A 15,245-nucleotide genomic window follows, 5' to 3' on the forward strand; every position below is an offset into this window, starting at 1 on the left:
CCATTCCAAACCCTCTTCATCATTGTTGCTGAAAATAATCAAAAGTTGGTTAGACACACACGATGGCAATGTTTGTACCGATGAGGATGCACATAGCCTACTTCCTGCTCCAGTCTGGCAGGATATCCTTAAGAGACATCTGAAACCCCAACACGCATCCCAGGAACGTGTATTTATCATGTACACAATTTTAAAGCAAACCAGAGCAAGAAATGGTGTTTCCACTGTGAGAATTCAAGTGACTAAATTTCTCCCTCAGATGAATAATTGTGAACGCTAAGGTCCTATATGACAGCGATTTCTCCTTTGGAAAGACTGCCTCCACTAGAAAAACCTTAGGATTCAAATTTTCCACATGCATATTCCTTCAAAATTGGATTGGATTTGAATTAAATAAAGCATTCACAGGAAATGTGTTGATTATGTTTGATTGACAATCTTTTTGAGTTCTTATAGGACAAGAAATTGTAGGAGAATAGGATACGTGAAAAGGGCTTAAATTCCACAAAAAGTAATAAAAATGCTAACATAAAAGTATATGGTGTGATAAATTAGGGCAGAGTAGTTCCTGATTGTACAAAAGTCCATTTGTGATGGAGGCAGCAGGAGTGTGGGCTCTCCCTTGTCCACTATTTCAAAAGCAGTGGGTTTTTTTCCCCTTATGTTCAGTGATGCCATGCACTCCATGACAAAGATGCTTTGATCTTCTCCCGTTAAATATATCTTGTATGGACCTAGCCTGAACTTAGTAAGAAAAAAAAAATCATTTGTATGAAAGGGAGGGAATGCTGTATGTCTCTAAGATTATTCATTACCTTTCAAAAGTGAAGCTATTTGTGAAGTCTTTGTGTAATACGTACATGAAAGACTACTATGCTGCTTACTTAAAGTATTTTTGTTGTGCTCTTGCTTTTTTATTCCTGCCTCAGATCAGATGGGGAACCCAACTGAAAAAAGCAATGAATAAGACATCGCGGTTTATAGTCTAAAGGACTTACACGATGATTGAAAGAAAAGATGCCATACCTGAATTGGAGGGTTTAGAAACTCTTCCCTTAGGAACTGGGAGTAATAATAATTCCAGGGATTGTGGTGGTGGTGGTGGAGGTGGCGGTGGAGGTGGCGGAGTGACTTTTTCTGGTTTCTTCTCTGAAGGCGGGGGCGGTAGAGGGTCCTCAGGCAGCAGCGATGATTTCTCAGCCAGAAGACTGCCCGCAGCCCTTGCGGCCACCTCCTTCAGAAGGGCCGCTGAGGAGGTCATAGAAGCCAGGGAAAGGAAGGAGCTGGCCGGTGGAGGGTGCTCCTGACCAGGAGTCAAACTTCTTTCACTGACCTTCTTGGACAAAGCGGCCAAGGTAGAACTGGCAGACTGGGAGCTAAAAGGGGAGGAAAAGGACTCAAATCGCATGGTCTCCTCAGTCCTGGTGAGAGATTTGTCCTGCAGAACGGCATTGGCTGCAGCTTTCAGTTTTAGGATGGCTGAATCCGGAGACAAGCTGCAGGTGGTGGTTGAGTTTGGCAACCACTTACCTTGATTCCATATAAAACGGTTACTTGGAGTGTATTGGTCATTCTGTTCCTGCTTCTCGGCCAACTTCCTGGCCAGAACACTGAGCTGCTGGGCGTGGTGGGAAGGCGGGGAAAAGGAGAGGTTCGAGCCAACGTTTACGGGGGACTCCACTCTGCCATTAGCCGTGGCTGCAGCATCGAGTTTGAGGGAACCAGCCTCCAGCAGCCGCCTCAAATTGCTGCTCAGGGGCTTGTTGGAGCCTGGGTCATCGTCACACAAAGAAGACACTCCCGGGGAAAGGTGATCTTGACACTGCAGTGAGTCTCGCAGGACCTCACTGTCCAGTGCCACCAGCTCCAACGTGTGGCTGCTGGGAGTCGTGCTTCCCAAGGAGGTGTCCGGGGACGTGGACTGCTCCTGGATCCGGTCCTCCAGAGACAACTTATAGTTCTCCTGGACTTCCCCATAGGATGCTTCTGACGGAGTCTCTGAAGAGTTTCCATACCAGTGTTCTCCTTCACTGAGCTCTCCCTCCGCCTCTTCCTGCCTACTAACATCTGGGGAGAATTAAGAAGATCAGGTTTACTCCCAAAGTGAACAATAAGTAAGTCTCAAGACATTCAAATGGAGGTGATGACATGCTTTCTCTTCCCTTCCACCCAAGAACCAAATGAAAGGTGGCAACAGCCTTAACAGAATGTCAGACAGACTTGGCAGAAGCCTGAAAAAAGTAAAAAATGCTACACAGGCAAAGGTAAAAACATACCCAAGTAGTCCAGATAAGTTGAAAGGGAAAAGAAGGAAAAAGAAAAATGGATCTGGTAAAGAGGTAATTGGATGAAGAAACTGCTATTTTCAGGGAATGGGGGGAAATGGAAAGAAGCCTATATCCTTGTGAAAAACCAGCACAGTATGTTTAGCACTGTGACAGAATGAGAGAGGCAGCCTGGCATAGTGGGACACAGACCGTGAGACACAGACAGTGGGAAGCGCTTCCCTACTTTCTAACTCCGTGACTCTAGGCAAGTCACTGAGCTGGTCTGAGAATCCACTTCCTCCAATATAAGATGCAATTCATTTTTTAAAAAGCTTATCAAAAATGTACATAATACCTGCTTAACTCACTTTATCAGTTGTTATAAAGCTTATATCATAATAAGCATGTGATCATGTTTTGAAAACAGTCAAGTACCGTATAAAATCAGATTTCATTAGCAAACACTACTCACATTTCTGACTTCTGACTATGACAGTACCTCCCATGTTATGCATGCTACCTATTTGAGGGTCCTCAACTCCAGTCATCAACATGCTTGCCATATTATCACAGGCAGCGGTTAGGAATGTGTTCCCTCCCTCCACTAAGAGTGTCTTTTCATTATTTTCTATTTATCGATCCACCACTACCACTCCCATGACACTCCCATGCACCAGTTAGGCAGGCTCCTTGCCATTCTAGGGGCATTCATGAGCCCTGCCACTTTTCTACCTTTTCTCACGATATTCCTTCTATCTCAAATGTCTTTCCCCAGAAAAGCTGATTGTCCAATTCTACTTACCCTTCAACACCCGGCTCAAAGGTTTCTTCCTTACAATTCTCCCTGGAACTCTCACTCAGAATGAACAAAACTAAGATCCTGCCTTCTTGGAGCTTACATTCCAGTGGGGGAAGACAAGTGTCAAACAAAATTAATAAATGGGTAAATAACATAGCATGCCAGAGGGTGATAAGTCCATGGAAAACCACATAGGGCAAGACATGGAGGATGGGGAGTAATGGGTGGGAAGAGAGCTGCAATTTTAAACAGGTGGTCAAGGTGGAGCTTCACAGAAGTGGTGACATTTCAGCAAAGACTTGGAGGAAGTGAGAAACTGACCATGCAGAGGGAGAGTCACTGTGAAGGCCCTGCTGTGGGAACATGCCTGGCACGTCCATGGAACAGCACTGAAGCCAGTGTGCATGGGGTGCAGTGAGTGAGGCCAGAGCAGTGCCATAGGAGGTCAGAGAATATCATGAGTCAGTGTGTGTTGGCATGTGTATGAGAGTGTGTATGCACGTGTGTGTGTGTGTGCGCGTGTGCGCACATGCACTGTGGTGCAGGAGTGGGGTCACACAGATCTACAGGACGTTGTGAACTGCAGAAAGGTCTTCTGAATTTGGCAAAACTGGGTACCACTGGAGGGTTTGTGGCAAGCGAGTGTTATGACATGACTTATGTTGTCAAAGCATTGTTCTGGCTGCTGTGTGGAAAACAGACTTCAGGTACAAGGATGAGCACAAAGAGGCCAGCTAGGAGGCTAGGATCCAGGTGCGGATTATGAAGGCTCAGCTCAGGACTGCAAGGCGTGAGAAGTGACTCAATTAGGTGCATACTTTTATTGCAGAGCCAACATTCTCATATTTTGTTTATATTGGTTTTATATTACTCTAAATTATCTGTCTGCTGTTGGCTTCCTTCTAAAGTGGTGCTCCTAGAGGGCAGGAATTGTATTTTATTATCTACATATTCCACACTGTGCCTAGCACAATGTCTGGTCCCTAGCAGAGTTCAATGTATGTGTAGGGATTGAGCCAAAATCCCTCCTTGTGCCAAGTTTTGCCATATAGCATGCTGTTTCTTTTTGAAATAGAAATAACTAGAACTAGTAATGCATGAACTATACACTAATACATTGATCTTCCCATGCTATTTAGAGAAGAAATGTCACAAATGACAAATTCTCTTTCACGAAGCTAAAATTCTGCAACTCCTCCCTGAGATTCTTTATTAAGTTATCAAGAAAATGTAAAATATCAACTGGAATTTGCTGGGAAAAAAAGCAGATTAAATTGAATTTTCTCTGTTAAAAACAGTCTGGTTCTTTGTGATCTGCCACATTTCCTCCTTCCCAGTTGATTTTAACATTTTTCATCTTTCCTGAAATTGGCGGCGACCCTAAACTCATCACTTCCCCAGTGGCTTCTTGGAGAGATGCTTTTTACCAAACACCAAGCAGTCAACATCAATTTCAACAATAGGGCTAATTTTATGTTTCTTTGGCAAACCACCTTTCTTGATTTCAGATTAAACATCTCATCCTTCAGTAGAATCACATAGGAAGTATCCTATAAATAGTAAGTCAAAAGTTTAAAAATCCCTACAGTAAGAATTTGTTGAGTATCTGCTCAAAGAATCTTTTCTTTAATCTTTATTATTAAATGAAGTACACTCATTAAGTGAAGTAACGGGAAAATATATCATTCAAATTTAAATACTTTTAGGTCATATGTGTGTCATACCAGAGTAGCTCAAGATAGTCAAGAATGGTTCCAAACTAATGCAGTAGGGTCACCTAACAGCATACCTAAAATCTAGGTTTTGAGAACCACAAGAAGTTACAACCACACATCAAATCTTGTCATTTTACTCAGACTATTAAATACGTTAAGTAAAGGTTACTGGCTGAATCAAAGACACATGACCACGTAGAGCTAATGCAGAAACCAAGAACCCCAAATCTCTCAGCTGGCCCAGTGCTTCTCTGCAAGGTTCCACTGCACAATCTGCAGACAGAACCGCTGAACGACGACTTCTAGAGAGCTCTGAGCAGCTGCTCACCCGCTTTCCATTCCCCCATCCTTCCTGCCAACCTCTTGAATCAGAAATCAGCATGGGATTCTCTTAGATAAGGACAGTATTCACTCTTTATCTTGAGATAAATCATTAAGAGGTGAGCACTCATTATTCCTGTACTCTAATCTCTTCATTCCCATTCTGCCTCTTCTTTGTTGGAGTCGGTCAAAAGGAGATTCAAATGCCTAAAGAATTTAGCACTTCTACTGGCAAAGTCCCAAAAGCAAAGCTTAATTTCCTAACCCCCTCCACACCCTCAGTGAGCAAGAATATTCCCCCTCCAAACGTGCTGAAACAGGTGAGTGTGCAAACAGGTAAGTGTGCCAAAGGCTAAAGAAACTGTCAATTCAGGTTCTAATCCTACCAAGCAGTGATAAAGATGTCTGAACCTTCTTGAAAGATACAACAGCTAATGTCTATATTTAAAGCAACTTTCCTAACTTGTCAAAACACAAACTCAAAACAAACAAGTGAATAAACAAAGTATTTCTTAAACAGAACTGTTTGTGGCTCCTAAAATGCCTAGATAATTTCTCAACCATCCATCCCTCTGTTGTTTGCAGACTCGATCACTGAGATACACACACCTCTGGACTGCAAGAAAACTTGGATGCATGAAGAGTATCTCTTAAATTCATAATACTCTATTAATCACTTTTCTGAAGATGCTGCTACTGAAATTGAGGTTATTCAAGAAATAAGTTACCATATAATTTTAATGCATGGCATAGAAAGAGAAAGAGCAGAAACTTGAGGAGAAACATACCTGAAATTATTCTGGCAATACCTGAGGTTAAATAAATGGTGAGAGGAGCTTTGGGAGAAATGAATGCAAGAAAATGAGGATGTGCAGAGGGTGGGGAAAAATTATAAGAAGTTCAAACAAATATGTCTGTGTTCACAAAGCAGCAAGGATTTTCTCCCACTTTTTTTTTCTTCTTTTTTTGCCTGCTGGGCTCCTCTATTTTCATGTCCAATCTCATAATGGAGGAGTTCTTGAATGTTGCAGTGGTCTAGCTATGGTGAGCTCTCCTTCTGCAGAGTCTGTAGGACAACCTGCACCTTTCCTAGCCTGGAATTTCCTTTCGCACTACATCGTGAGAAAAAGTTCTCTCATTGTGGAGCTCAAAACAAAGCATTTTTAAAATCTAGATGAATTTGCTGGACACAACAAACTTTAGAACATGCAAGCCTTGACTTTTGTGTCTCTCTTTCACAATCTGAGAAGTCTCAGGCAGCAAGACACCTCCATTTTCCAGTCTGCCAACCAGCGCAGACTCTTCACATGGAATCACAGAGCAGCACTGCACAAGCCAAGGTCCTGGAAGTGCTTCCTGCGGTACAGTGACCGTGGATTTCACAGCTTTCTTAACCAAGGCTTCCCGGGGAAGCCTCTAAGTGGCCAATGTAAATAACTTCCTTGTAAATACATTATTTTTAACCTCCAGAGAAGAAAGCTATTTCCATTGCTAATTTTACAACAACCTCTGTCTCTGACTGTCAGGTTCACACTCATTCTTGTCAATTTTACACAACAGTCTGTTTTTGTGTGTGTTTTCCCTTTAAATCAGAAACACAAAGAATTAAGAATAGCAATGGTGCAATTACAGAATGAAAATATGCTGAATAAATTTTGTTTCCATGTGGCGAATATTTCTCCTTTGGGGAAAACAAAACAAAATTCCACTACCTAACACATTTATTTATAATTCAGTTCTCAAGCAGCAACTCAGTAACTTGATATCTACAACTCTTGCTGCATTCTCGGTAGAGAATGTCTTTTCAACTCACTTCCTTTTTGGTTTGACAGTTTTAATCAGATGCATTTAATTGGACCAATATACATCTCAGAGCATCCTCGTTCAGAAAGATTGTGAGTGCACAGTGAAAAAATATATAACAAAGAGACACCTATTAATTTTCAAGCTTTTTGGTTTAAGCAAGTGGGGAAGGAAGCCTAAAAGTCCCATTTCTAAATCTACTCGCAAACTATTCCCACCAGTCAGTCCATATGAATCTAGCCAGCAGGTTTTAATGAGAACAGGACTTGAATTCTTAGGACTCACCTGGCATAGGATTGGAGAGATGCTTTCTCACGGTCAACTCTCTAACAATCAGTGTCTCCAACACTCTCTTCTTGTGACCACAGGTATGTTCACCTGGTACCTACCAACCAACCTTCTGGTTTATTTTCATGTAAAAATCTTGTAAGTTTTCCCTTTCCTACTAATACACTTCTATAGCTAAATATATAATGCCTTTTAAGATCATACATTTCCATTAGCATTATCAGTTATACTCATAATAAGTGCTGCAAATCATACAACCAACTTTTACATGCAGTTTTACATAAAAGTAGTTTGTAAGTTTACTACAAAAGTTATTAGCAAAACCAGTGCTACTAATTGACTTAATTCAACAAGCATTTACTGATCACCTACTATGTTCAGGGAACTGTTCCCTGCAAAGGGAAACTCAGAGACACAACAGTCTCTGGCATAAAAGTTTCTAATCAACAGAAGAGTGAGGGTTTCACAAGCATTCAAAGCATAATGACTGGTGCCACCATACAGAAACAGCAAGGGTTGTGTAAGCACAAAAGAGGGAATAATGAACTCCAGAGGTGCAGGTGGCTTTGGAAATGGACCTCAAAGGATGAGGGCGATTTTAATAGTAGACAAAAATTCATTAACAAGCAGCCTTGCTCCTCAGCAAATTATCAAAAAGGAAATATGCCAGTCATGGAGAAAGCTAATATTCAAGTGATATATGTTGGATAAATTAACCCAATGAAAAAATTGTATATTTTTATAAAATACACTATCTTCACATTTTAAAAATATACTATTGATTTGTCAAAGGTAGACCTTACCAACTATTTTACCATACTCACTAGTTTTGAAATCAAACTATTACATTATAAATACCTGGAGGCAAGGCTATGAGTTAGTCATTTTTGTGTTCCTTCTTGATTCCCTGCTCATAGTAGGGGTATCTGGGCTCCTGTGGTTGTAAATGACAGAAAACCAGCAGGACCGCATGAAGCAATAAGGGAATTTTCTCAGTTCCTGTACCAAACAATAAAAGGGGCACAATGGAGCCAGCATCAGATAGGATGTCGAAAGCACCATCAGGGCTCTCTCTCATTCGCCTCTAGTCTCTTCCTCTCAGGCCACTTTTCCCAGGAGGCTGAAAACCTGGCTGCAACCGGTTCTGGGTTTTCACTCTCAATGACTTCCCACTAGAGAAAGGTCTTTACGCCTCTGATTGGCCTGTTGGAGGTCATGTTCCCCTCCATGGGCCTATCACTGAAGCCAGGGGGCGGGTTCTACAATGGGCTCAATGTGGGTCACAGAAGAAAGGAGAGGGAAGAGGTATCAGGAAGACAAAAGCAATGACCTCTATAATGTTTAATAAAGGTTTCTTCTGCCGCATATCAGGCTGTTCTGAATCAATTTTATGATGCTAAGCATAAAACACATCCGCATTTAGGCCGGTTTTACTTGCCAAGTTTTAAATTGTCCCTTTGTAGCCTGAAAGCCTTAGCACATCCCCCACACCAGGTCTGCCTGAAACTAAGAGACCTCTCGCGTCTTCAAGGCTCCAAGTCCACAGTCTGAGGTAAATGCACGGCCGGCAATCGGCTTCACAGGACAGAGACTCGGAGATTACAGTTATCGAAACACGGATGTCCAGGACACCCAACCGCTGTCAGTGTGCCCAGGAAGAAAATGTAAGAACTGCTAGTTATTTAAAACTGCCAGGGTGCAGAAGACAACCAGATTCCTGTCACCAGTCCAGCTAGGGAAAAGGTGCTGCAAAGGCATGAGGAAGTGAGAGGAAGTCTGGAGACGAGAGTAGTCCACACACGGGGGGAGGGAGGGGCTCCTGGGTCAAGACGAGCATTTGGCACACAGCAACATTTTCAAATCATTATTCTAAATGACCGTGAGTAAAATAAAGGTAACACAAATGAACGCATCACTCCTCTGCAGAGTGAGTTCCAAACAGTAGCTACGTCAGTTTCAGTATTCTTCATATAAAGTGCTTAGCCAGACCTTCCATGGCCAAGGAACTGCCCGTGTTCCTCCCTCTACCTGCCCGTCTCAGCAGGAATGGCAACTCCTCCATCCTTTCAATTACTTAGACCCAAAACCATGCCACCTCCCTTGACTCTTCTCTTTCTCTCAGACCCCACATCCAATTCATTCTCGGATTCCGTTGGTTCTACCTTCAACAGAGGTACCAAATCTGGCCACTTTGCACCATTTCCACCACTACTACTAACCTGGTACCCAGTGCTGCCATCCCCCACCTGGACTATGGCAGTAGCCTTCCAACTGGTCTCCTCACTTCCCAACCTTGCTCCATTATTCTCAACCAGCAGGCAAAGTAAGTTCTCAAACTTCCACAATGGTTTCCCATGTTTCTCAGAATAAAATACAAAACTCTTACCTGAACCTCAAGGCATCCCTAATCATCTCCTTGTGACCTCCTCTCCTAACACTCTCCCTTACTAGGAAAATAAGCTCCTGCCTCAGGGCCTTTGCAATTGCTCTTCCTTTGCCTGAAACAGCCACATGCTTAATTCCCCTAATTCCTCAGGTCTGCCCTCAAACCTCACTGTTTTTTAGAATACAAGCTCCGAGGGAGGACTTTATTTTGGTTGCTGCTGCATCCTCGGCATTTAGGATGGTACTGAACACAGAGCAGGCAGTCAATTATTATTTGTCCAATGCATAAATGAAATGGAAGAATAGGCTGAACAATCATAAAGGTAACATCTGTCAGTGATGGAAATAAGAACTATTTTCAAAATTGTAAATTAGAATGCTATTTTTCTCATGTGAGTCAAACATGGAACAGGGAAAAAGCCTGTTTTGCAAACTTTTCCACCAGTTTCCCCAAAGGCCAAGAAAGAACAACACTGCAGGGGAACTTGATATTAAAGTCGCCGCCCCCTCTAAGAAGCCCCAACTTTCTTTGAGTTTTAGCTTAACATTTCAAGTGACTTCTGCATTCCACTCTATAAACAGCTGTGCCATCAAGGAAACTTTATTCTCTAGAAAGATGCAACCTGTTTCTCCAGGTACCGACATGCTTTGGAGAAACATGTACCATGTTTGTAGAAGCAAGAATGTATAAAAATATCTAGCACAATGCCAAGAGCTCAATAATGGGTGACTATCATTATTACTGCTATTACTAACCAAAAAACAGTACTAGACCTATTAACCCCACTTTCAAAGACAAAAGCAAAGGCGCAGAGGATAAAGTAACTTGCCAGTATAATACAATTAATCTGTACGATATCAAAAACTATTCATTATACTTGAAGTTTGTTATATGAATTATTTTACAGATGGAAAAGCCTTGGAAATCTACTCTATATGGCTAGTCTCTAGTTAGAGGCCTAGAGAGGGCCATAGATTTGCTCAAGGTCCCCTAGATGATTTCCAAACATAGGCAGTGCTTGAGCTCAGATGTCCCAATACTACTAAATCATGGTACTTTTCAATCAGCATTAAGTGAATGAATGAATTCTAGAACAAGCCACTGCATACAGTAGGCTCCCAATAAATATTTGTTGAATGAATGAACAATCATGAAAACACATCTGGAGCTATGATAGATGTTTTCATATTCATCAGCAAATTTCATCCTCACAATAATTTTATATAGGAAACCAAACTCTTCATTTTACAGACCAAAAAACCCAAGTTCCAAAAAGTTAATGGCTTATACAACACGCATGCTTACTGAGTGACAAAGCCAAGCTGAAACCCAAATATTCAGAACATCTGACAATATGTGAGGAGCTTGACAAAAGAATAATTTTTCAGGTAACCAAAAATTATCAAAGTGCCATCAAGTACACAATATTTTCAAAATTCAATTTGGTGGGATTTAAAAGTGCACACATACTCAAACATAATATGTGGATGCTGTTATTATGTTTGTTATACATAAATGTGTTTCAGGAGCTACTGGAACTTTTCAGCAGTTTGTCCCTCCATTGAATGGCCCAAAGCAACTATGTATTTTAAGTTCTTATTCCTACTTTAATAGTCTTTTTGAATACTTTTGCTCTCCATTATATCCTCAGCAGAGACCCTTTCTCCTATACTTATAACTCTTTGTATGCATAAACTGAGATAAAAATCACCAGGCTTATTAAAACTGTGTACAAACTTGGAATGAATACCTAGTATCATGGGTTGAATTGTGTTCTCTCAAAATATATTGAAGTTCTAACCCCCAGTACATGTGATTGTGACCTTATTGGGAAATAGGCTTCTGCAGATAATCAAGTGAAGATGAGGTCATTGGGGTGGACTCAAATCCAGTATGACTGGTGTCCTTATAAAACGGGGAAATTTGGATGCAGAGACACACATGCACACAGGAAGAACACCATGAGATGAGTTATGCTATCATAAGCCTAGAAACTACCAGAAGCTGGGCGTGAGGTCTGGAACAGACCCTTCCCTACCGCCTTCAGAGGGAGAGTGGCCTTGTGGACACCTTGAGCTCAGACTTTTAGCCTCCAGAATTGTGAGACAATAAATTTCTGTTGTTTAAGCACTGGTTTGTGATACTTTGTTACAGCAACCCAAGAAAACTAATATAAGTATATTTGGATGAAGGCCTGAGGCATTTTTCCTGAATTTGTTCACCTCTGGATTCTCAACTATAGCCTCAGTTTGTAATGTAGTTTTTGTAATAAGCTGGATATTATTACATAAAACCGACCACATTGCTGATCAGTGTTAAGTCCTGTGAGGCTGGAAGGACTATGAGTGGACTAATAAATTCTTGCTTATCTCTCAATTTTACTCAAATTTCTTTCAAATGAAAGGTTTAAAAAAATAGGCCAAGCATGGTGGCTCACACCTATAATCCCAGCACTTTTGAAGGTCAAGGCTGGCGGATCACTTGAGCTCAGGAGTTCAAGACCAGCCTGGGTAATATGGTGAAACCGCATCTCTACCAAAAATATAAAAATTAGCCAGGTGTGGTGGTGCATGCCTGTGGTCCCAGCTACTCGGGAGGCTGAAGCAGAAGGATAACTTGAGTCCAGGAAGCAGAGGTTGCAGTGAGTCATGACTGCACCACTGCATTCCAGCCTGGGCAACAGAGTGAGACCCTGTCTCAAAAAAAAAAAAAAAAAAAAAAAAAGACATTACCAAAAGAGGCCTTCCCTTACTAGGGCTACTTAGAGATATCCAAACAAAAAGATATACTCATCCTTACATCCTTACTCACGTTTCAGCAAATTAATAACAAAATTTTTCTTTTGTTGAAAAGATAGCTTGAATTTACTCACCAAAAGGCCAATCTAAAGACCAAAATGGGACTGGTTAGTCCACGGATTGATTACTTGCTCCCTTACCCTTTCATGCACCTCTTATTACAAAAGGCACATAGAATCTGTCCCCTCAAGCAATCAGAAGTAAATTTACCATGGCTACCACATTGTTATCAGAAAAATTGTCTGCTAAGGCTGATAAATCGGTTGATTATCTGCTTCCTTGACTTTTATTTCTTTTTGTATAAATGTTTTCATTTTAACATTACCAATACTTCTTAGAAGATCAGTAATAAATTACCAAACTACTGAAATCACCAGGAAGTCTTTACTAGGTCAAATAACCTAACCAAAAATGAACACCCCCAACAGCCCTAACCATATAACAATGCATTCTACAGTCTAAGAAATAGCATTCTATGGATAGATAAATGACTACTTATCAAAATCTTAGCTTATACATAAAATGATACATTTCTTTGTAGACACACACACACACACACACCCCAAGAGCATTGGCATGATGTACCTTGTAATAAACATATTATAGTCATCATCATTGTCTGCCAAAGAAAAACTTCATACAGTAAGTCCTTTATTTACTAAAAATATACATATATCCAGAAAGAAAAGGGCCGTGGGAGACAAGAGACTTAGCAAGGGAAAAGAGACAAAATAGATTTTTATTTAGTGCTTAAATACATATAAAACAAAAGCTGCAAGGAGGCAGCTTCCCCTAACGCGCCCCCTGCAACCCACCAACACATTCACAAAATGATATTGGTGCAATTTATTGTATGAGAATATTTTTTATCAGTTATGCACAAGAATCCATGAGAGCAAAGGACAATCCATTTCAAGGACAGCCCTAACTCAAAGTTAACTTTAAACACTGATTTAGGCCAACAGTTTTAACCTTTACTCCTACTAGGCTTTGTGCCAGGGCTGCTATCAAGTGGTCAAATGTATTCTTATTCCTTGTCTCCTTTTATTTTCCCTGCCCACCTTCTGGTACACACAGAAGTCAACAATAGAGGGCAAAAAAACAACAAAAATTAACAAAAACTGCAATCAACCAACAAGCTAAGGTAATTCCAAGGGCCAGGATACCCCACAGCTAAATTAACATTCCCTTAACAACTCAAGTCCAATGGTTTTATCCATTTAATTCTCTTTGAAGAATCCTGAAGGTACTTTCCTTTCTTCTCAGGCATTCCTCAGGCATGCCCTTGGGGTTTTCACTAAGAGGGCTTTTCTAGATTTTTCACCTAAAAGAAATCCAGCACTGTTTTCTAGGGCTTTGTCACCAGCAGGGATGCTCCAGAGGAGCCATTCATTCCATCCCCAATAAAACTCGGATGCTTCTTGTCTTAGCTGATTTCATGTTGCTAAAACAGAATACTTAAGACTGGGTAACTTATAAGGAACAGAAATCTACTACCTCATGGTTCTGCAGCCCTTGGGGCCACACGTAGTGCGTGTCTTCTTGCTGCATCATGACAACAGAAGGCATCCTGTGCTGAGAGAGAGCAAGAGCAAGAGATGGCCAAATTCACTTTTATAAAAACTCATTCTCTTGGCCGGGTGTGGTGGCTTACGCCTGTAATCTCAGCCCTTTGGGAGGCTGAGGCGGGTGGATCACCTGAGGTTGGGCGTTCAAGACCAGCCTGACCAACATGGAGAAATCCCGTCTCTACTAAAAATGAAAAATTAGTCGGGCATGATGGCACATGCCTGTAATTCCAGCTACTCGGGAGGCTGAGGCAGGAGAATCGCTTGAACCTGGGAGGTAGAGGTTGCCATGAGCTGAGATGGCGCCATTGCACTCCAGCCCAGGCAACAAGAGCGGAACTCCGTCTCAAAAAAAAAAAAAATCGCTCTCCCAATAACCAACACACTCCCGAGATAAGGATACTAATCTATTCATAGGGCAGAGCTCTCCTGACCTAATCACCTCTTAAAGGTTCCACCTCTCAATACTGTTGCATTGAGGATTGAGTTTCCAACATATGAATTCTGGGGGACACATTCAAACCACAGCATTCCACCCTTGGCTCCAAAAATTCATGTCCTTCTCACATGCGAAATATATTCATTCCATCACAATAGCCCCAAAAGTCTTAACTTCTTTCATCATCAACTCAAAAATCCAAACGTCCAGAGTCTAATCTAAATTAGATATGGGTGAGACTCAAGGTACAATTCATCCTGAGACAAATTACCCTCCAGCTGTAAGCCTGTAAAATTAAACAAGTTATCCACTTCCAAAATACAATGGTGGGACAGGTATAGAATAGGCATTCTCATTCCAAAGGGAGACATAGGCAAGAGAATGGGATAACTGGTCCTGAGTAAGTCCAAAACCCAACAGGGAAAACAATATTACATCTTAAGATGCCAGAATAATCTCCTTTGACTCCATGTCCCCAATCCCCTGTACACTGGGGTGGGGGTTGGGCCGCCAAGGCCTCAGATAACCCCACCCCAATGGCTTTGCTGGGTTCAGTTCATCCAAGGGTTGGTCTTGTGCCTGCAGCTTTCCCAGCCTGGAGCTGCATGCTCCCCTACTTCTACAGCTCCACTAGGCATTGCCCTAGTTGGGGGCTCCCTGTATCAGCTCTGCCCCTCAGAAAGTCTCTGCCTGGGCCCCCAGGCGGTCGTGAAATCTAGATGAAGGAAGCCATATGCCCATAGCTCTTGAATTTTGAGCACCTGCACACTTCTACCACATGAACATAGCCAAGATTTGCTGCTTACACCTTCGAAAGCTGTGACACCTGGGGTGAACTGGGGGCATGATCCGTACGGGAAT

General features: G+C 41.7%; 1 protein-coding gene across 9 annotated transcripts in view; it reads right to left on the reverse strand.

Moving 5' to 3' along the window:
• ZNF827 (zinc finger protein 827) overlaps nucleotides 1-15,245 on the reverse strand; it is a 182,946-nt gene that overhangs the window by 142,951 nt on the left and 24,750 nt on the right. For 8 of the 9 annotated variants that reach the window (XR_010112043.1, XM_055111878.2, XM_014344757.4 and 5 more), the window contains exon 2: nucleotides 1,027-2,067. Coding sequence is in view for 8 of the 9 variants with exons in the window: in XM_055111878.2 (XP_054967853.2) it covers nucleotides 1,027-2,067 (1,041 nt within the window). In the remaining variant the exon portion in view is untranslated. Of the gene's footprint in view, nucleotides 1-1,026; nucleotides 2,068-3,069; nucleotides 5,313-15,245 lie in introns of those variants that run through there. The other variant, XM_063603952.1, reaches the window with a different exon arrangement.

This window comes from Pan paniscus, chromosome 3 (assembly GCF_029289425.2).
Source record: "Pan paniscus chromosome 3, NHGRI_mPanPan1-v2.0_pri, whole genome shotgun sequence".
In the NCBI taxonomy this organism is placed as follows: domain Eukaryota; kingdom Metazoa; phylum Chordata; class Mammalia; order Primates; family Hominidae; genus Pan; species Pan paniscus.